Genomic DNA, 19,946 nt, shown 5'->3' with positions numbered 1-19,946 from the left:
ACCTATCCTCGCTATTCACGGGTAAGTTTTTGTACTTAAGGCGTTGGAGATAACGTCAACGTCAGGTAGTGGCGACGATGAAAATGTTCCAGTGTGGCACTCCCGCGCTCTTGTTGATACGCTCAGGTCCTGGAGCCCAAGCGCGAACGTGACGTATGTATACCGCATCTAGTCATGACAGAAGAAATTCTGAATATCGGCACACAGGTTTAGGGAGGACCCTGGACAGCCCCATTGTTATCAGGCTGCATTCGAGGATGGCGGGACGCAAGCCTTCATTGACAAATCCCTGTTGAACTCAGGTCTGACCCGCCCTCAATCTCAATCGTTCACATTGACGGTGGCTATTCCTTCCGAAAGTGGTTCGCTACATGGATGGCGAGTTCTTGTCCTCGAGACTCCCGGGCGGCATGTCACTGTCACTATTGCACCCGTCATGCTACTAACATGCATCTGTGAATAGCCTGGCCCGTCTGACTGTTACCTCGACTGAAGGCGCAGTCAAAGTCTTACCCCACAATGTTCGAGTGTTCTCAATCCACACAAGAACTATCTCCTTTGCGTCTGCTCTGGTGATCGGTGACCAAGCACTGGCCTTCCCAGAGTACTACGGCGATTCCCCTTACATTGAGGTCAGCAGAAGCACTGACGGCACTTGGAAGGTGAGATTGACCATCGGTCACTTGCAGGTCGCTCTTACACGCGACGCAGATAACACTTGGAGACAACGCCCATATTCAGCCGTCGGGACGCATGTACGCCATCCTGCAATCACCAGCACCCTTGCAGCTCGTCATCCGGAGCAAAGGCGACGGCGCACCTCTTCAGGCCGCTCTACGTCTTGCTCACTCCTTGAACGTATACCACAAGCTGGACACCAACGTTCTCGAAGCTCATGAAGCCCAAGCTCTTCTCTACAGTGACTCTCTAGACGGCAATATTGTCGTACTAGGTAATGCGAGCAACACTTTCCTAGAGCAGATCTTGGCTTCTAGTCAGACCCCTTTCAGCCTTAACGGCGACAAGCTTTCCTTCAACGGCCGCATCCTTGACCAAGAATCATCTGCAGTGTTCTTGCACCCTCATCCAGCATCCACCGTGGCGGTGATGATGGTTATATATGCTAATGACGAAGTCGCTCTGGAGAGGGCATTACGACTGTTCCCAGTTCGCACTGGCTTGACGGTCCCAGACTGGCTCATTCTCACTGGAGAGGTGGATACCAGGGGTGCCGCAGGTGTACAAGCGACAGGGCAAGTAGGGACAACAATACATTGCTTACTTACTGACATCCGACTACAGGGTGTGGGGAGACCAGTGGTCCTTGAATGGCGGGATGTCATCATTCTAGATTACGGGAGGAAGATGTACTACAGGGGATATACAGACAATTTAGGATAAGCACTAGTAGTAGTCTGGAATGCGCGAGACCCGACGTGTAAGCAAAGTTCGAAAGTTGGCTGATGCCTTTTGACACATGGGATGCTGTCGTCTTGTTAGAATACAATTGCGGATGATAACAAAACCCAAAGAGATCATGAGAGGACAAACGGATATATAAAACAGATAGCGACGGCGATAGCGGCAACACTCTAGGATTGGAAAATGGACCTTGCGACCTGAACAAGACGTCAGGAATACTCAACAGCATAAACAAAAGCAGACGTACAGTTTCGAGCAAAAGCGTTACTTCAGGTGCAATGCGAATGAAGTCGTGGTTCCAGAAGTCGTACTTTGAGTTCCTGAGTAGCTCGATGAACGTGACCAATGCTCCCCAAGGGTGAGGGCGGTGGACGAGGAAGCGCTCGAGGAGAACCTTCGTCATGATCTCCCTGAACTTATCGTCCTTGAGCTCGTAGAAGAGGTGCAGCATGAGCGAGCTGAACCAATGCGTGTGCGCATTGGGGTAGCGCAAGTGCAGTACCATGGCGCTCAAAAGGTGATGTTGACCTTCGACGTCAAGGTTGGTAGCAAGGTACTGCAGTGCGACTACACCTGGGTCACTAGCTACGAAGAGCGAGCTGCCGCTCCTGGCCTTCGCCTGAGCAACGGAGGATACACCGATGTACATGACGAGAGCGTTCATGAGCGAAAGGTTGTATCTGTCGGTCGAACCTTCGGAGAGAAGAAGGTGGTCCTTGAGCGAGGGCAGGAAGGACGGGGAACCACGGTTCAATAGATACTGGTCCAGATAGGTGCGGAGGTCTCCGGCCTTGAGGACCGAGGAGAAGTCTGACAACACAGGGGGTATCGGGCCCATCTCCGGGATGGAATCGAACTTAACGTTACGGAGGTGAGGGTCGGGTAAGATGATTGTAGGTGGGAACGCGCTGAGAATGACGTTGCGCAGTTGTATGCAGTGGGGAGGGATTATGTCACAAAGCGTGAAGTAATACTCGCTGAGGAATTCGGGGAAGTCGTGTAGCAGGACAAGTAGAAGTCGAAGAGAACCACGGTAGAGGTCCCGAGTGGCAGGCTGCAGGTCGGAAGCCTTCAGGAAGGGAGTCAAGAACTTGAACAGCGCAAGCAACAGCCTGTAGAAGGTAGACCAACCCTCGCGATTCTCGGATAGTAGCAACTTTGGCATGAACAGCCGGTGCGAAATCAAGCTCGTCCAGGAGAATGCGAAACCCGGGAAGAAGGTAGGCTGGAGCGAGCTGAAAGTGTCACTGTTGCACAAGTTAGATAGGCTTCCGCGCCAGCAGGAATGGCACATACCTGACGGCTAGCAGGAGCGGGAAGTATACGACGCTGAGATTGCTCTCAATCGCATGAAGATCGTTCAAGAGGCTGGAGAAGAAGCGGAAGAAGGGCTTCTGGGAAAACAAGAGTCCCTGCTCCTCGTGCATGTTCGCCAACACCAGGACGACGATAGACAAAATCTTGGTGAGGTAGTGCACCTTTGCCTGCTCGTTGTTCACGCCCGAAGCATCACCGTGATACTTGATCATGTACACGATGAGTCTCGAGAAAGCATCGAGAGCTATGAAGGCGAAGTCGAACTCTCCAGAATTGACGCATTTCACATAGCTGTTGACGCTCGACTCCATGCAGACTCGGAAGAAGAACGAAGAGACGTCCTCGGCCTTCAGGATTCCCTGCTTCGTCAGCTGGCTGATGAAAGGTACGAAAGATTTTTCAGGTAACGGGGAGCGCTGGTAGATGTGGACCCATTGTTGGAACCAGATAAACAGCTTTTCCCTGAGCGAGTCGTTCTCAGGCTTCACTGAGGGCTGCCGCGCGATTCCTGCGTCAGGTGCCGTGGTGGAAGGACGGCGCACGCCACGCAGGTCTTCAAGAAGTCTCAACACCCTGAACAACAGTCAGACACTGAACGCTAATTGCAAGGACGATGAGCATACTCGTCATTAGCCTTTCCTTGCTGAGCGAGTTGTGTCAGGATCTCCAAAGTGTAAGCGAACTGAGCCTGCGAAGCGACCGGTGGGTCACTCGACAAGCATTCGCGAATCAGACCAGCAGCAAAATTGAGCAACGACGGCTTGGGCTCAGTGTATAGGAACTTGGCGAGCTGTTGATCCTCTTGGCCGAGATTGACGAGACCGCTGCGAAGTAGGGTGACAGTGGCAGGGACATTGAACTTGCGCTGCAGATAACTAGTTAGATACGAACACTCGAGATGGGGGGAATGCTGCACCTCGTCCTCGGCGTATATCAACCAGTTAATGGCCTCCTTTGCTACCTCTTCGAACGAGTGGCACAGCTTGTCCAGTAAAGCGACATAAATCTCGCGCCCGAGCTGCATGCTGCTTTTGTACAGAAGCTGAACAATCTTCTGCGACATTAACAGCGGGGTGCGTTGGTGATCTGCTGAGCTGGCTGCCAGGAAAAGGATTTCGCGAAGGAGCTGGCGAATCTCGTGGTTAGGTGGCAAAGCAGTTAACGACTGAATCGGAAGCTGAGGAAGGACGCTCTCAAGGTCTTTAATCAGCGCCTAGACGGCCCAGTTAGATATGCTGGCCATTTCTGTTTCTGTTGCTACTCACAGTGAACCTATCCATGATGTCAACATGTGACAGTAACGTCCTGCCCTGAACCGCATCTGGCGCGGGAGAAGGGTTATAGATGGACGAGAGAGGGTCGTTGTGAGTGTAAGACACTGTGGAGCCAGGGCGACTGATCACGCCTGTGCGCCGCTTCCCATCCGTGGCTAGCGCAATAGTAAGTATCTCCGTATATATTGAACGCGAAGCAACATACCAAAGTCCTCGTAAACGGCCGCCTGGATGGGCTGTACGCCCATTGGCCGGATACGCAGGGGGTCGGGCAAGATAGCGGAAAACTGCGACGAGGCAGGGATGGCAGGGTCCCAAAACGGCTGTCCAGGGCGTTGCTAGAAAAGAACTCAATGTATACATAATTGTTTGCATCATGACGTGAATCCCGTACCTCGCGGTGCCGCCTCCTGGCTTCGAAGTGCGAGGCGAATGCCTCATCAACTTCGAGGGCGGCCCTATCCATTGCTGCTTTCTCGATGGCCTGGCATGCAATGTCGACGTTGTCGTTGACAACGAGGGTGATAATTTCCTCAGAGACAATCTGCTCGAAAGTGTCAGTACGGAGAAGGAGCTGTGGACTGCGACAGCAATACGAACCTCAGCGAAGCCGAATTCGGTCAAAACCACGCGGAGATGGCTAGCAAGGTTTCCCCTCAAAGGCTCCTTGCAGGTGACCTGGGCCAAGCTTCCTGCAAGCTTCTGGCTCATGAGCCGGCCAGCGTGACGCAGCTTTTCTTCGCTCTGTTCAGTCACATAATCCTTGAGGACAAGTTCACGAGTAGAGATGCCCGCGATCGTGACAGAACGCTCAACAACCGGCATGATGATCTGCAAACGACATCAATGCTGCTCGTAAGCGCATAATACGTTAAGGCCTACCTCGCGAATCGAACGCTCAACGGCCACCTGGATCGCACGCTTGAAAGATTGGTTGGTGTTCAAAGGCGCCAAAGCGGGATTGATGACCACCATAGGTAGCACACTCGCCAAGATGTTCTCGATGTGCGCATCCAGAGCACGCTGATCAGAGGCACGGGCGCCGCTAAGAGCGATGACCTGACCGTCGGACTGCATGCGGGCCGGATCGTACCCTCCCATGGGCAGCGAATCAATGTTACTAGGGTACTCAGGCAGCTGCGGTCCAGAATCGGAAAGCGGACGGTTACGAAGAATAGTCGTCGCCTGGACTGCCTCGAGGTCGATGTCGAGACTCTTACAAAGCACCTCGATCTCGAATTTGAGGTTGAGCTTGAGTTCAGCATAGTGGTATAACTCTGCGAGGAGTGAAATGACCGCCATCAACCACGGGTTCGGCGGCCCGAAAACCTTAGACCTAGCGCATGGCTCGAGAGTTTTGCAGACAAACGGAATCGCTACGATGAGGCGTCCGTTATCGAAACCTTCAATCAAGAGGTCTTTGAAGGATAGATTCTTGTGCTTGATGGGACGATCGCGCGCCAAGGTAATGCTACCGAGCCATGCTCCAACGTTTTTCAAGACTGTTCTTTCTGAAGCCACCTGAAGAGTTTTCTCGGAGTTGAGAAGTTGAGCGGACTTCACGAAAGTCTCATGCAGGACGAAGTTGAATAGCGCCTTGATATTGAGAGCGTCGAGGAAGCGAAGGTACAGTTGGTGGTTGTTCGGCTCGGTACTGACACGTTGGTCCACAAGGTAATTGGCGAACCACCGAGAGTGCTGCTCTTGAAATTGCTCCTTCATCTCCGTCAGCTTGGCGTCGAAGTTCGAAGGGGCAAGGTTGTTAACAATGAAGAGTATCTTGTCGGATACCTCTTCAGCAGGGGACTCCGGGCTGCCGTCAGTTAAGTCTAGGCGAACGGCGGTGAAAGCTGATGGTGCTTCAGGAATGGTGCCACCAGGAAGCGTGCGCAAGTCAGCGGTATTATTCTGGCCTTCACCGCCCATGGCAATCGCCCGTCCGAGAATATTGACGAGCTCGGGGCGCGCATCTAGGAGATGCGGGATCTTGAGGAGCGCCTGGCACAGGGGTTGCCACTCGGGCAGGCGAGACTCGAACCTGACGAGAGCCTGCAGACCAAATTTGAAGAGGTTGGTTTCTGGCGGGCAGTTCAGGGCATCCAAGACGTAGCGGATAGCTACACCTAAGGGGATGTAATCTACCAGTTGGTATTGGATGAGCGACCCGAACAGATAGCCTGTCATGGCCAACTCGCGAGGAGGGTAGTACGATTGGAAGAACTTGTACTCGTCGAACAGGAAGTGCAGCATGCAGGAGAAGATCTCGTGGTCACGGGGGTTATTGGAGTTCTTGTTGCGTTGCAGCAAGGCGATAACCTCGTCAATTGTGTTGTGCTCATCGTACATCTGCTTGTAGATCGAATCGACTTCCGCTTCGACCTCCTGAGAGTAGGTGACGACGGTGAAGCCGGGTTCGACGTCCGTGCCGGGCATCAGGTTCATGAGGCGTGGGTGAATCTGAAGACAGGCATTACGGACTTCGAGACAATAGTCGACGTCGCTCTCGTGCATGAGATTGGAATTAGCGCGGAGGACGCGGAGGAAGATTGTTATAGTCTGGGGGCTGAGCGGCATCGTGCGAGATTCCACAGCAGGGTCGGAAACTCGAGTTGACTTCTCGCTTTCCATTTTCGAGTCGAGGAAGCCGATGACGCCATGAAGGAAGTCAGCACCATGAGCGGTCACGTTGTCCGCAAGCCATTTGTCGAGATTCAAGTATTCGCGGCGAGACGCGAGCGCAGCAACATCCAAAGCAAACGCAAACGGCTTGCAATCGAGGAGATGATCCAAAATCTGTCCCACAATTTGTATTTCAGCTCCCCGTTGCAAGATTGAGAAAAGCTGACCTTCAAATCCTGCGCCACATCTAGGATGCGAGTGATGTTCAGGGGGTTCTCCTCGTAGAACTCTCGCAACGAGTTTAGGAGATATTTCGGCTCAATCTGCCAGATCCTCATGAACACCAGCTGATGGTTAGGATGCCCTGCCAAGAACATCGTGAGCAGTCGCTGGGAGTACTCAAGTCGGATCTCCCCCCAGGGCAAACCCTAATGCGTGTAAGTTTGGAATTCTGCACGGCCGAGACAGCGTGGACTACTTACTGCCACCTGCAAGAGACCCATTTGAACAATCTCTGCGCTAATCTTGACTGCCTTGTCTAGCATTTCCCGGACGAAGTTGCGGACTTCCAAGGACTCGGAGTCCGCTAAACCAACAAGAACCTCGAATAGATCCAGCGAATTCCAAGTGTGCACCTGCACGTTTGCAGCCAACGCCTTGATGCTCGGACTAGTCGCGGGGATGTCATCGGTGGAGACGATACGTCGACCAGGCAAGGTCACGAAGTTGAAAGTGTCGCTAGGCAGAGAGAGGAGAGCATCTAGGAGGCGCAGCTGGTAAAGCGAATTGTTCCAAATCTGCCAGAAACCTGAAACTGCGTGATGTTCTGACTCAAGAGGACAGCTAAGGAGAATGGCAATGAGTAGCTTCAGGGTCGACGTCTCCACGCCATGACGATCTGGTCGGTCGAATGCATGGATCGCGTTCGCCCAGTTTAAGTTCTGGTTCTATGTGCGCGTTAGAACAGGCACTTGATACCAGACCGACATGATGCTCACTAAACGAGCCAAGACATGCACTAGCGCGCCCACGTCGACCGAGATAGGCCCCTCTGCAGCCAAGCGCGCCAACTGAGAAATAATTTCCACCACCTGCTCGTCCTGCGGCGGACTGTTCTCAGTCATTCCAAAGCGAGCCAACACCGCTAACGCGATATCAGGATCGCAGGTCATTTCCGGTCCAAGCTGAATCATCAGTTGCACCAAGGTCGTGTTCTGTTGAAGACTGCAGAACGATGAGCAGGTAGCGTCATGTATCAAAGCGTAATTACGAACTGGATGGTGGGCAATATGCGCTGCAGGATAGGCATGATGATCTCCGGGCCATACTTCGTCTGAGCCGCCATTATGAGCGCTTGTCGCTGGGTCGCGTCGAGGATGGGGCCGTCGGTTGGAGCCTCGCTGAGGAGATTGGACATCAGCTTCGCGACCTGGTTTGGGGACAAGTCCGCTTGGTCGAAGGATGGGTGCTGGCACAACGAGAGGACGGCGTTCTCGAACTCCATGCGAATGATATTGACCGACATCCCGGACAACTCTCGTCGCGTAGGAGCGGCTGCGATGGAAGATGCCAGAACGAGTCGCTCGAGCGGCCGTAAACCCACTCTGTCCATAAAACGCAACAGGTCGAAGTTGCGGAATGCCTCCCCCTCGCCTTTATCGACACCATCTCTGAAGCGGTCTGCGAGAAAAGGGTCGCGTGCCAGACGTTGCACTTCTTCCATTAGCAGGCGAAAGGTGAGGGCGGAAGAGGGGTCCAACGACGCGGGGGAAGAGGAGGCGGATATTCGGGAGGAAGAGTGAACGATCAGACGTCGGATGAAGTGCAGGTAGGTTTCAAGGCCATGTTGTTCAGAGAGCTACGCGTACACCCCACACAGCGTCGCTCAGCATACACTCAGTCCTCAGGCGTAGTCAGAAGGTTGCTCACGGATCTGATTTCGACTTGGTTCCGCTCGAAGTTGTCCTCCGTTAAGGTCGACAAGAGGAAGACGATTTGAGCTTTGACGATGGTATGTATGTTCGGGTTAGCGGGGTTATCCATGGCAGGAGTTCTGGACCGGGTCGAAGCCTCTGCTGTGCGACGACCTGGACCGTTGCCTCCGAAAGCCGTTTTTGAGAGAGTGAGCGAGAGACAAAGAGACAATCCAGGCGTGGGGAACACGTAGACCGCCCTCAACGGCGAGCGCAAGCTCCCCGACAGCTACCAAACGCGGACGCTACGCCCGTTTCGATCTCCGCTCCAAGTCGACATTTTCACACGAATGTTCAGTCATCGAACGCTCTGGACTCCAAGCTCACCCAGGGCTGCTGGAGCAGCTGAGCGAAGAAAACCAGCTGCTATTGCAACCGCCGCTCCCTGACAACACAATCAATCATTTTACATGCCTATGCTACTCCCAAGAATGCAACAAAGTGAGTGAGTGAAAAGAATGATCCGCACAAATGAACCACACTACTGTCACAGGCCGACTCCGCTGTTGAACAATCCTAAAATGAAAAGAGCGAAAAGAATAACACTAGACATAGGCCGTGCCACCAGGCTGGAGAGAGCTGACGAGGTAATCTGACTCTTCGTTACTTGGAAAGCGACGTCATTGTGTCCGCAGATGCCTGAGTTCTGCAGAACACTGGTCGGGACCAGAATCGTAGGGACGCCGCCCTTCGAGTACTGTACCTCGACAGTACCGTTGCTACCAACAACGAACTGCGAGCAAGTAAAAATCCTACGGACGGCAGTTAGAAATGACTCCAGGACGGAGAACAGCATCTTACTCAGTGGTGGCGAGATTTCCCGCGTAAGGGGTATACACAGGGAAAGAAACGCTTTGGGGCTGCGGGCACAAAGCAGGTTAGCTGTAGTACTCGAACAAGTTTCGAATACACCTACCGGAGAACCAATGTTGGTCATAATGGAAATAACAGGGCCCTTCATAATGGCCAGTCCAGTATTCGTGCTCGCCAGAACCTCAGTCGTGGAATTAAGCCAGTTGTCCGTGGAGTTGACAAGGAAGTTGCGGAGCTATGAACGATGATCAATCCCACTTCCAAGCACATGCTGGCCGAGACCGACCGTGTTCAATTTCGTGACGAACTGGTACGTAGACGAATTGGTGTAATTTGAAGTCCAGAGTGGCTCACGATTGTACGGGTCGGCATTACCGGAAAAGTCTTGTTCTTGACCATAGTACATGATGGGGATGCCGTCAGACATCCAGTTGAAGACCATGGCGTTCCAGAGACTCTGGGGATCAACCGACAAGTTGCGCCAGCGGGGCAAGTCCTGGTTTTCGAGGAAATTACCGAGAACGCTGGTATCCTACAAGCCCAAATGGTTAATGCCATAGGACAGGATAGCGCATGCAATCTACATACTTTGAACTTCTGCTTCGACTGGGCGATCATATCGGTCATAGCAGACATGTTCTGCGGGCCAGGGATAGCAAAGGCCTCAACAAGAGCGTTGTACATAGGGTACTGCAAAATGGCGTCGAGAGGGCCCTGCCAAGTAGAAGCGAAGCTAGACGAGAAGATTAGGGCAAACTCATGTCGGGAGCCAGTAGCTGACGCACTCGATGTCGTCCCCAAAGACTTCACCGATGCAGTATACGCCAGCGGCGCCACAAAACTGCGGCCAGAACTCGGCGTCGACATGCCTGCGCATAAAATCAGCTATCGTCAAATTAGACAAACAGGTGACACCCACTTGGCGGCGTCAATGCGAAGGCCGTCAATCTTGTAGGTCTCAACAAGCGACTTAATCCACGTGCTGAACCCAGAGACGACGGTGGGGTCCTGGGTGTTCAGATCCGGAAGGGGAACCTTAGTGTCACCAAGCCAGCAATTTTGCTCGCTAGTGATGTTGTTCCAATCAACGACGCAGTACGGATGGTATTGCGACTTCATAAACCACTCCGGTCAGAGTTTTCTGCACGTCATGCGTGGCGGAGTATCTCTCACCGGCTCCTTGAACATGTACTTGGATAAGTCCGGGGTGAGAGACGTGGACATAACATCGTTTACGACGACGTCCACCATCAGGTACCTTTCAACCGACATTAACGGGGCAGGAACATATTTCATCAACGCGTACTCACATGCCGCGACGGTGCACTTCATTAGAAAGAGCCATGAGATCATCGGCCGTCCCGAAGCGGGCGTTGAGCTTTGACGCGTCCGCAATCCAGTAACCATGGTAGGCATCGCCGTAGGCAGTGCGCGGGCCTTCGTAGTTCTGCGACACGGGACTGATCCAGACTGCACAAGACACTCGCTCAGACCGAGTAATGAACGGACAGCGGCGTTGTGAACGTACTAGCTGTGAACCCAGCGTCCTGAATGTAGTCCAGGTTCTCACGAACGGTGTTCCAGGTGCCACCACACCACGTCTGGTCTGCGGGATTACACTTTGTTAGATCCGCACCCTGTGGTAACGCGTAACGGTCCACAATAATTCTGAAACCGGTCGGTGAGCGATGTGGATGTCGGGCACACGCGGAATACTCACTGGTAGATGGAACGGCTTTTCCATTGCTCCGCTATCGCAGCAAACACGGTTTCTAAAGCGGAAAGGTATAGGCAAAGGTGCGCGAGAGGTAGCATGGTGCTGTGCTTGGGCGCAAATAAGTAGACGGTGGGTATAAAAAATAAAGATACGGGTGTGTGACGGTCCACAGAACGAATGTGAGGGAAAAGGAAGGTGGAGATCTCAGCTCTCGCTGGAGATGGAGCTCAACGAAGCCAGTACAGAACCACAGAGACCTGCAAGTGAGAGAATGACAAAAATTAGCGTAGTGCCCAGAGAGGAGGGGACGAAAGAGACAACCTGACGAGGTGAGCTGGTGGTTGGCAACCAACTTTGCGTTGTACACGCTGCACACGGTCTACCTGGCCAAAATCGACGCATTTCTATGTGGCCAAGTCCATCCGGATCAGATCAGTGCTCCGAAGTCCGTGGAGGCTTGGCATTTGGGCGTCTTGTCCTCACGTCTTGCTCGACGCTTCCGCCAAGGCTTGTCGTCTTCTGCCTGTCTGCCTACAGCTCTCGCGATCGACCCTCGATTTCGTGCGCCACATGTATTGGGGTTAGTCCTCCTCGCCCTCGTCCTCTGCAACGGTGTAGGCGGGGCCAGAGGAAATGTGTGCGCGAGCTGCGGCGATAGTCTGTTGTACTTCTCTTCCGTTAGTTAGCTTCGACTATTCAACCGGCAACGTGAGTGCACACCACATGATGCTGTTCTGAGCTTCTCTCGCTTACCTGGGGAAAGGCTAGTCTGGCCGCGGGAGAAACCGTCAAACTAGTGAACACCTGAGTTGCCGTATTCGTTCGAAACGGACCTTGTGGTGTTCCGCAAACTCAGGTTAGGGTTTACTGATCACGCGCGGTGGGCGTATTTACGTCCGATTTCGAGCGCACTTCCTTCGTCGCTTCGATCCAACATGTCCGGCAGGCAAGGTGGAAAGCTCAAACCTCTGAAGGTGCATCCGTACGTCCTTTTGTGCGTGCTACCACTGACAAGGTCTTTTTAAAGGCCCCGAAGAAGGAAAAGAAGGGTGAAGACGAGGATGACCTTGCCTTGAAGAAGAAACAACAGGAGGAGGCGGCTTCTCTAAAGGCTGCTCGCGAGAAAGGTGCGCGCCTTGAACGTTGCCATAGCATGCCACTCAATAAGATTGCATACCGCAGCTCTGAAAGGTAAGTCATGATGATTCACGACGGCCGGGCAGTTATCGATGACCGGGTTAATGCAGGAGGACCGCCTGGAGGCGGGATCAAGAAGCGCGTATTCTCATCATGACAATCAGGAACCTTTCTGACCGTACACATACCAGGTCTGGCAAGAAGTAGGGACATCCACGTTTCCCATGCAGCACCATCTCGTGGATCTTCCATCAAGTGCTATACCAACCCGCTTCTTCGGCTGGCTATCACACCCTTATGTTCGCTCTCAAATGTATCATTTTAAACCTGGAGGCATCACAGCCAGAAACACTTGCGAATGAGGCAGTAGAAAGGCCTTGACTAGTGTCACGCAAGGTTTGCTTTGGGCTACCGTGTCATTACCTATCTAAACTCCACACTCGCGAACATCTTTCATGCCACAAGACTCTCCATAGCAACATCCTCTCCAGAGCAACATCTAACTTCCTACGTGAAAACTGCCGCCTGTTTCGGAGGTGGCAGTACGGCGCTGATGTCAATCGATACTTTGATGCTGGCTGAGTGATCCCAGGGCCCTCTGACGAAGTGCTCGCTGGCAGGGCTCGACGGGCTCGACTCTGTCCCCCTCGAGCTCACGGACACGGGCGAGCTCGATTCGCTGTCGGTGGATGTGCGAATGCTGCCGAAGGACGGCCTGCCCGGGGCGGCGAGGCTGGGCATTTGGGCGGGCGCCATGACCTGCAGGTTCAGCGTCGGCTCGTCTTGCTCTGCGATTGAGCGAGCACGGGGGCGCGACGCAGGCCCCTGCGCGATGGGGATGGGCCGGTGGAATGCTGGACGAGGGAGCGAAGGCATCGTGTGCTTTGGCTTTCCACGCAGTGGCAGCGGGCCTTGATGGAGACGCAGAGGGGTCGGAGGAGAGCGACGAGGCATGCTGAAAGGGTATGCTTGGACAGGAATTGGGTGCGCGTGCTAAGCGACGTCTATAATGTGGAGTGCTAGTGTAAGAACCACGCGTATATGTACGTGCTTGTTCCGCGAAAGACCATCACTCACGTGTTCGTCTCCTTTGAACGACCTGCGGACAAAGATCGAGATGGGCAGTGGAGACAAAGATAATGTGCTTTCGGGTCAACCGAAATGCACAGTCGAATGAACGAACGAAGGGTTGAAGACGATAGCGACTCGCTCGAGCCAGCGGGCAAGTGAAGAGGTAGAAGCCAGGCGCGTCAAAGTGTTGTTAGGACGCTGATGTAATCATGTCTGTGATGCGTGGCACCAGTAATAGGCTGCAATGTTTCCCCGCCTTCAAAGACTGCGACAGAATGATAATGTGTAAATGAACATGTTACGGAAGGCGTTGGACAGTGGGGTCGCTCTCCAGTTTAGCCGAGGGTACGCGAGAAAGTAGCTCCGCGCTGGTCAGGAAGGAACCTGGGATTGCGGGATACACGCGCTACAGATGATGATACAAAGACGATGTGAACAATGGCTATAGAATCCTTATGAGTATGACGACAGTCCAGGAGCAATATGGATGGGAATGCAAGGTGTGGGATGTCTACGTGAGAAGCGTGTCATGCGTCGTCGCTGATAGGGCGGTAGTGCTTCATAAGTTGAGTCTTGTACTCTGTATGAACAGTGAGTCGCGCTCAGATATGGAAAATGATACAAGGGTTACCATCTGGCTTGTCCCAGAGGTTCGCAGCGTCAGGATTCAGGGGAGACGCGTTGTTCGGTTCTGAGTACGGGAATTGAGTCGTACACGATACAAAGGCAGGCGAGGATACGTACCACCGAGAAGAGACTGCAGAGACAGCAAGATAGTCTGGACACTGTAAACTGCGGACCACTTGTCCTGGAACGAAATCAGAATCAGATATACGCGCGTGACAATCAAAACCAACCTGAAGAATGTCCAAACAAATTGCGCCTCCGACAATGTCGACGTTAGGGTGGTAGCAGGGTGTGTCAAACTTGATCGTTGGTGCAACGTAGGGATAATTGGGTGGGAACGTAATGGAGATTTTGAACGTCAGTCCAGAATAGATCTGAGGGACGTAACACGCGTCAGTCGGTTTCCACACGGTATGTTATACGCGCGTACTGTTCCCGTTGCACCCTCAATAGTGCCTGCCCACTCAAAAAGGTTCGCTTCGGACTTCGGAAACGCGGACTAGAGACCACCGCAATTAGAGAGGGATGACATAGCAATCCGGAGCTGTACTCACAATGCCCGGCGGTGAGGTCAACTAACGTAGTGCAACATATTAAGTTGGCAAGTACACGGAGAGAGGTAAATAACGCACCATAAGGTTCATCAACTCTTGGCTCAGTCTAAGAATGGACGCGGTTAACAGCGGAACGCGAGACGGCTGGGCACTGCCTACCGTTTTGTCACGCTGCCTGCGGCCTCCAACGAGGAGCCTGTAGCAGTAGACTTGGAGGATCCACGCGCGGTAGCTGTTGGCGAGATTTGTTCCATTTAGATCTGGGAGTGTGCGCTGAGACAGGTGGGGGAGTTGAGCAGGCGAAGGTGGTTGGTGCAGAAGAGTCCGCGCTCGGTTGGACTTGATTTTGTCTAGACGCGGGGCACGTGAGAGCGTGGGAGTAAATTGCCTAGAGCGGTCCGAAACGCCGGTGGTTGCCGAAGGCCGGGGTCGAGGTGACGCGCTGCGGGTGCGGGCGAGCTCTGTCACCGCGAGCATCCCCACTTTCCTTTCCACCTCCACCAACCCTGGCTCGTCCCAGCCCACCATGTCCAAATTTACTCCCTCGCCGCAGGAGGTGGCTCTCGTGAACCAGATATTTGCCCAGGCGGATGCTCAGAAGATAGGTGTCGTCACGGGCGAAGTTGCTGTTAAGATATTCAGCGGCAGCAAGCTACCTGCTACTACTCTCGCGGAAATTTGGAACCTGGCTGATGAAGATGGTAAGGGTGTTCTGACGCGCAAAGACGTTGCGGTCGCCGTGCGCCTCCTTGGACACGCTCAGAGGGGAGAGCGTATTACGGAAGCCCTCGTCCACAAGCGTGAGTTTCAGGCGCTCGCATTCCGAAGATTGACGAGCTCACGGCCGCCGTGATGAAGCGGGATCCCCGCCGTCCATTGAGGGTCTAATTGCTCCCATTAGCCAGCAATGGACGGGCTCACCGAAGTCACCTCCGCCAGGTCCCGCTGCAGGCCTGCCCCCCCTTACTCCGCAAGATAAAGCCAAGTTCCAGAAGCTTTTTCTCGGCTGCGGCCCCGCAAATGGTCTCCTTACAGGTTGGTCTATTACATCTTACTTCTAGGTGAACGTGAGTCATGACCTTTCTACAGGTGATAAAGCGCGTGAAGTGTTCGTGAAGTCGAAGTTACCAGTAGAGAAACTCGGTCAAATATGGTGTGTCACAGTTCATGTCGTGTTTGCGCGTAATTAATCCCCTCTTCCAGGACACTTGCCGATACGAAGAAACGTGGTGCCCTTGACTTGACGGATTTCACGATCGCAATGTACCTCATCCAAGCCAGCATGTCTGGTGCATTGCCTAGCGTCCCTCCTGCTCTTCCCCCGCATGTCTACGAGCAGGCTAGGCCCAGCACTGGTGGAGTCGCTACTCATGCTACTGGAGGCAGCGTCTCCTTCAGCCCAACATCCAGCGGTTTTCCTGCACGGCCCGGGAGCGCCGTTCAGCCTCAGCACACCGGTACAGCTATCCTGCAGCCTCAAATCACCGGTCAGAGACCTGCGCCACCACTTCCCGCTCGGACGCCGACAGTACCACAATTTCCGCTTCCGACTCAAGCCACTGGTCAGCATGTTTCATGGGACGTCACGCCACAGGAAAAAGCGACCTTTGACCAGTTTTATGATACCTTGGATACCCAGAGGAGGGGATACATTGAGGGAGATGTTGCTGTGCCGTTCATGCTTCAGTCCAAGCTGCCCGATGACATTCTAGCGCAGATATGGTAAGGCTAGACTCTCATATGATATTGCAAGGTGTAGCTGACCGTGCGTAGGGATCTTGCAGACTACAGCCACGATGGTCGACTTACCAGAGATGGCTTTGCAGTAGCGATGCATCTCATCCACGGCAAGCTGGCTGGCAAGGAAGTTCCAAGCACTCTTCCACCAACTTTGATCCCCCCTTCCGTCCGCGGTCAGATAAGTACTACCTCTACACCCTCCCAGCCTGCCCAGCCTGCCGTGCCCGAGGCTATCAGAGATCTTCTATGGGACGACACACCATCGAGCGCTACATCTCAATATCCTACCGTATCGGCTTCCCTCCCGCCAAGGACTGGCACGACATCTCCTAAGCCTACACAACCCCTTGCTTCGAGCATCTTTGATGCAAGTGATCCATTTTCGACTTCTGGTTCCCCGTTCGTCATTTCACACGGTGAGTTCAAGTTTTCATCACTGCTCGCTGCAGTATTTAAAATCCCCCTAATCACATAGGTACGGGCCAAGCTTCAGCTCCTGCTCCCACCCAAGTACAACACAAAGACTTGTTGGGGGATGATGAAGAGCCCGTGTCAACTTCACCTCCGCTTCAGGACAAGTCCGCTGAGATCGGCAATATTCAGAACCAGCTGCACTCTACTAATCGCGCTCTCGAAACCTCCAAACGTGAACGCGAGGATTTAGAGAAGAAGGTTGCAGAGCAGGCTACTCAGCTGTCTGCGCTACAGACCCAGCTTTCCTCCGCCAAGGCCTCGTATGAGACAGAGATTCGGCTTCTGGCCACTCTGCGTGAGCGCTTCTCGTCTCAGAATACCGATATTCAGACATCGAGGCAAGAGCTTATCCGTGCCGAAAGTGACCTCAGTGCTGTGCGCGTCGAGAAAGCCGAAGTAGAGGGCTCACTGTTACGTGACAAGGAGGAGGTCCGGGAATTACAGCGCAAGATGGCTGAGGTAGGCAGCGAGGTCGAGTCTCTTAAGGCACAGGTGGAGAAGATCAAGAAGGAAGCTAAGCAACAGAAAGGTCTTCTTGCGATCGCGAAGAAGCAGCTGGCCTCCCGCGAGGCTGAACGGGCCAAAGTTGCAACAGAGCTCGAAGGCGTTCAGGCCGACATAGACGCTACCAACAAGGAGCTTCAGGAGACAGAAGACGAACTCGCTAAGAGCCCTCAACCGCAGCCCTTCTCAATCCCAGAGCGCACCGCATCTCCCTCTGGAGACTCGATCACTACTTTTGCTGCTGCGCACCCGCTTCCCGCCAGCCCCGAGCCTTCCTTGGCAAGTCCAACTAGTGCCACCAGTGGCAAGAGCAATAATCCCTTTGAAAGATTGACCATGGGCGGTGCTGGCTCTCCTCGCTCACAGTCGCCTTTCTTGCCGTTCGCCGGTAGCGCCGTGTTGCCTACACCGCCTACCGGCACGTCGGTCCCTGAGCAGTCCGCTGCAGACCCCTTCGGTTTTGACGACGCATTCGGTAACGACGCAGGACCGTCCGAAGAGCAGCCCTCTGATACGACCACCCCGTTGACTTTGCAGAACGGATCGCCTTTCGGGGCCGCGCAAACATCGGGCGAAGGAGCCGACACTTGGTCGCCGACAGAAACGGAAGACTTCGTCACTCCCCAAAGTACGGCGACGCTGCAAGCAGCAACGAGCGATTCCGAAGGAGTTCGTGCGGCGTCTCCTCCGCCTGCTAGTGCGACCTCACCAGCAATTGAGCAATCGATTCCCGGGCATTTCCCGTCGATCGACGGCCAGCAAGAGAAGCGCGAAGAGACGGATCTCGGCCCCCAATTGAAAGACCTCGAGGTCAGCGAATCAGACTCGGATAGCGAGTATGACGATGAACCTTTGGCCAACGTCAAGGCCAAGCTAGAGAATCAGTCTTTTTCTCCCAGTGCCTCCCAAGCGGCTGCCGGACCTTCAACAGCCGCGTTTGATGATTCTTTTGGCATCTCAAGCCCTCAGCCCACTACGAATACGTCTGCTTCCTCTGCGTCTTCTTCCTTCCCGTCTCCAGGCTCTCAGGATACTCCAAAGGCCACTATTACGTCTCCTTTCCCGGCGCCAGCCTCACCAATTGAGAACGCTACGTCTACCAATTCTGAATCATCTGCCGCCGGGGCGAGCGACTTTGATGAAGCCCTAGGCAAGCTTCCTGGATCTGGAGGATCTGGAGCTTCTCAATTCTCTCATGTCTCACAATTTACCTTCGAATCCGCCTTTGAAGATGATTTCGACTTCGCTGCCGCGAAAGCAGCAAGTGGCTCGGAACCCGCACCCCGCTCACCTGCCGCTCCTGCTCCTGCTACCTCTTCCGCCTTCCCACCTGTACCTACACCTTCTTCCGCCTTCCCGCCTGTTTCCGCTCCTTCCGCTTTCCCAACCGCTCCCGTTTCTTCGTCAGCCTTCCCACCTGCGCCTGCTCAAGCACCCAAGTCTGAGGGGTTTGATGCCATCTTCCTCCCTCAAGGGAGCGCTGGAACGCAGCCTGCTCCAGCACCCGGTCCAGCTCAAGCGGAGTCTTCGAGACCGTTCTCATTCGATGATGTCTTCGGTACGATCTCGGGTGCTCCCGCCAACAACACGGTCGCCCCTACCATTCAGCAGGTTCCTAGTGGCAGTCCTCAGGGCCTCTCGTTCGACGATGCCTTTGATGAACGCACGTCCACAGCCACAGCTCACAGCCCCTTCTCTGCCTTCGGTTCTCCTGGATCTGCTCAGCACCAATCTCAGCCCTCGTCTGATGTATCTCAACCTCCGTCTCAAACGTCCACTCCTTTCCCCTCTTCAATGCCTTCTTCCCCAGCACGCGAAGCTTCTCGACCCGTCTCGGGATCAGTCGGCTCGAGGCGGTCAATGTCGCCACCGCCGCGGGAACTCTCACCGCCTCCCCGTCAATCGGCGAAATCTCGCCCTTCGACTGCTGGCTCGACGGAGAAGGAGAAGTCGACAAGAACCTCCAAGCTTAGCGTACGTCGACTCCGCAGTTTATGTAACACCACTAATCCTCGTTTTAGATCCGCTTGCCTTTCGGACGGAAGAAGAACAAGCATGATCCCATGCCTTCGCACCTCTCTCAGTCACTTCTGGTGGAGGAGCCTCCTGAGGGTGACGCGACGCCGGCCGCTGAAGATGACATTGATGCAGTTAAGACGATGTGTGGCATGGGCTTTAGCCGCACACAGGCAGTGACTGCTTTGGAACAACACGACTATGATGTCCAACGAGCACTGAATAGTTTACTCGGTGAGCTTCGCACTTGTTGGGGGCACAACCTTGTACTGACCCTGCGTATAGGCACACGATAATTCTATAACCCTAGTATTCTCTTGTTCCCTATCATACAACTTTCTCGCGCTTTCTTTACATTATGTTTCCCTCTAGCCTGTTTTCTACCATGGTGAGCTCACCTGGATTACCCTCGTTTTGGATATCGTTATTATCGTTCCTTATCTCTCTGCTTTGTTCCGGCTTAATGCCACAAATGGACAATGTCAAGCCGTCAGCCATGTACGGAAAAGGCGCACTACACCTAGCATTGAACCCGCGCGGCGCTGCATTGAGTCCTGCGTGGGGAAGCCGAGTCGGTGTTGTTAGAATACTGACGTGACCTGAGTGGGGAACCGCCTTGTCCATTAAGCACTGTGCACGCCTGATTCTGCGCGCCGCTGTGTCTTTCATGATACACAGCATGTGCGGG

The 19,946-nt window shown here is 53.9% G+C and overlaps 6 protein-coding genes across 6 annotated transcripts; 2 read left to right on the top strand and 4 right to left on the bottom strand.

Annotated features, from left to right (window-relative positions):
* Positions 1-191: 191 nt before the first annotated feature.
* On the bottom strand, positions 192-8,829 carry PHACADRAFT_144527 (uncharacterized protein). The gene is made up of 17 exons (XM_007396012.1): positions 8,562-8,829; positions 7,907-8,490; positions 7,631-7,856; positions 7,115-7,579; positions 6,860-7,060; positions 4,896-6,806; positions 4,614-4,844; positions 4,408-4,557; positions 4,219-4,351; positions 4,005-4,168; positions 3,656-3,952; positions 3,363-3,604; positions 2,719-3,312; positions 1,670-2,669; positions 712-1,619; positions 464-662; positions 192-408 (listed from the first exon to the last, which is right to left on the bottom strand). Exons 1-15 carry the CDS (start codon positions 8,673-8,675, stop codon positions 1,593-1,595), a joined length of 6,339 nt encoding a protein of 2,112 aa, XP_007396074.1. The 5' UTR covers positions 8,676-8,829; the 3' UTR covers positions 192-408; positions 464-662; positions 712-1,592.
* Positions 8,830-8,967: 138 nt separating this feature from the next.
* Positions 8,968-11,712, bottom strand: PHACADRAFT_256611 (glycoside hydrolase family 13 protein). The gene is made up of 12 exons (XM_007396011.1): positions 11,457-11,712; positions 11,139-11,392; positions 10,947-11,086; positions 10,729-10,888; positions 10,592-10,676; positions 10,338-10,531; positions 10,204-10,287; positions 10,007-10,151; positions 9,705-9,950; positions 9,522-9,653; positions 9,407-9,465; positions 8,968-9,357 (listed from the first exon to the last, which is right to left on the bottom strand). The coding sequence occupies exons 2-12, from the start codon at positions 11,231-11,233 to the stop codon at positions 9,093-9,095; spliced, it is 1,605 nt and encodes a 534-aa protein (XP_007396073.1). The 5' UTR covers positions 11,234-11,392; positions 11,457-11,712; the 3' UTR covers positions 8,968-9,092.
* Positions 11,713-12,070: 358 nt separating this feature from the next.
* PHACADRAFT_195806 (uncharacterized protein) lies at positions 12,071-12,429 on the top strand (the record flags this gene model as incomplete). The annotated part of the gene is made up of 4 exons (XM_007396010.1): positions 12,071-12,109; positions 12,163-12,262; positions 12,318-12,326; positions 12,383-12,429. 4 exons carry the CDS (start codon positions 12,071-12,073, stop codon positions 12,427-12,429), a joined length of 195 nt encoding a protein of 64 aa, XP_007396072.1.
* A 350-nt stretch (positions 12,430-12,779) lies between these two features.
* PHACADRAFT_96073 (uncharacterized protein) lies at positions 12,780-13,226 on the bottom strand (the record flags this gene model as incomplete). Its single annotated transcript, XM_007396009.1, has 2 exons — positions 12,780-12,908; positions 13,032-13,226. 2 exons carry the CDS (start codon positions 13,224-13,226, stop codon positions 12,780-12,782), a joined length of 324 nt encoding a protein of 107 aa, XP_007396071.1.
* A 494-nt stretch (positions 13,227-13,720) lies between these two features.
* Positions 13,721-14,821, bottom strand: PHACADRAFT_256607 (uncharacterized protein). Its single transcript, XM_007396008.1, has 8 exons — positions 14,684-14,821; positions 14,603-14,630; positions 14,525-14,545; positions 14,401-14,469; positions 14,201-14,344; positions 14,088-14,151; positions 13,975-14,034; positions 13,721-13,923 (listed from the first exon to the last, which is right to left on the bottom strand). The coding sequence occupies exons 1-8, from the start codon at positions 14,776-14,778 to the stop codon at positions 13,871-13,873; spliced, it is 534 nt and encodes a 177-aa protein (XP_007396070.1). The 5' UTR covers positions 14,779-14,821; the 3' UTR covers positions 13,721-13,870.
* Positions 14,822-14,984: 163 nt separating this feature from the next.
* PHACADRAFT_209279 (uncharacterized protein) lies at positions 14,985-19,870 on the top strand. Its single transcript, XM_007396007.1, has 8 exons — positions 14,985-15,324; positions 15,383-15,559; positions 15,614-15,677; positions 15,728-16,246; positions 16,298-16,680; positions 16,740-19,216; positions 19,264-19,492; positions 19,544-19,870. Exons 1-8 carry the CDS (start codon positions 15,051-15,053, stop codon positions 19,552-19,554), a joined length of 4,134 nt encoding a protein of 1,377 aa, XP_007396069.1. The 5' UTR covers positions 14,985-15,050; the 3' UTR covers positions 19,555-19,870.
* Positions 19,871-19,946: the final 76 nt, after the last annotated feature.

This window comes from Phanerochaete carnosa (assembly GCF_000300595.1).
Source record: "Phanerochaete carnosa HHB-10118-sp unplaced genomic scaffold PHACAscaffold_5, whole genome shotgun sequence".
Taxonomy (NCBI): Eukaryota; Fungi; Basidiomycota; class Agaricomycetes; order Polyporales; family Phanerochaetaceae; genus Phanerochaete; species Phanerochaete carnosa.
This window is presented reverse-complemented; position numbering and strand designations above follow the sequence as displayed.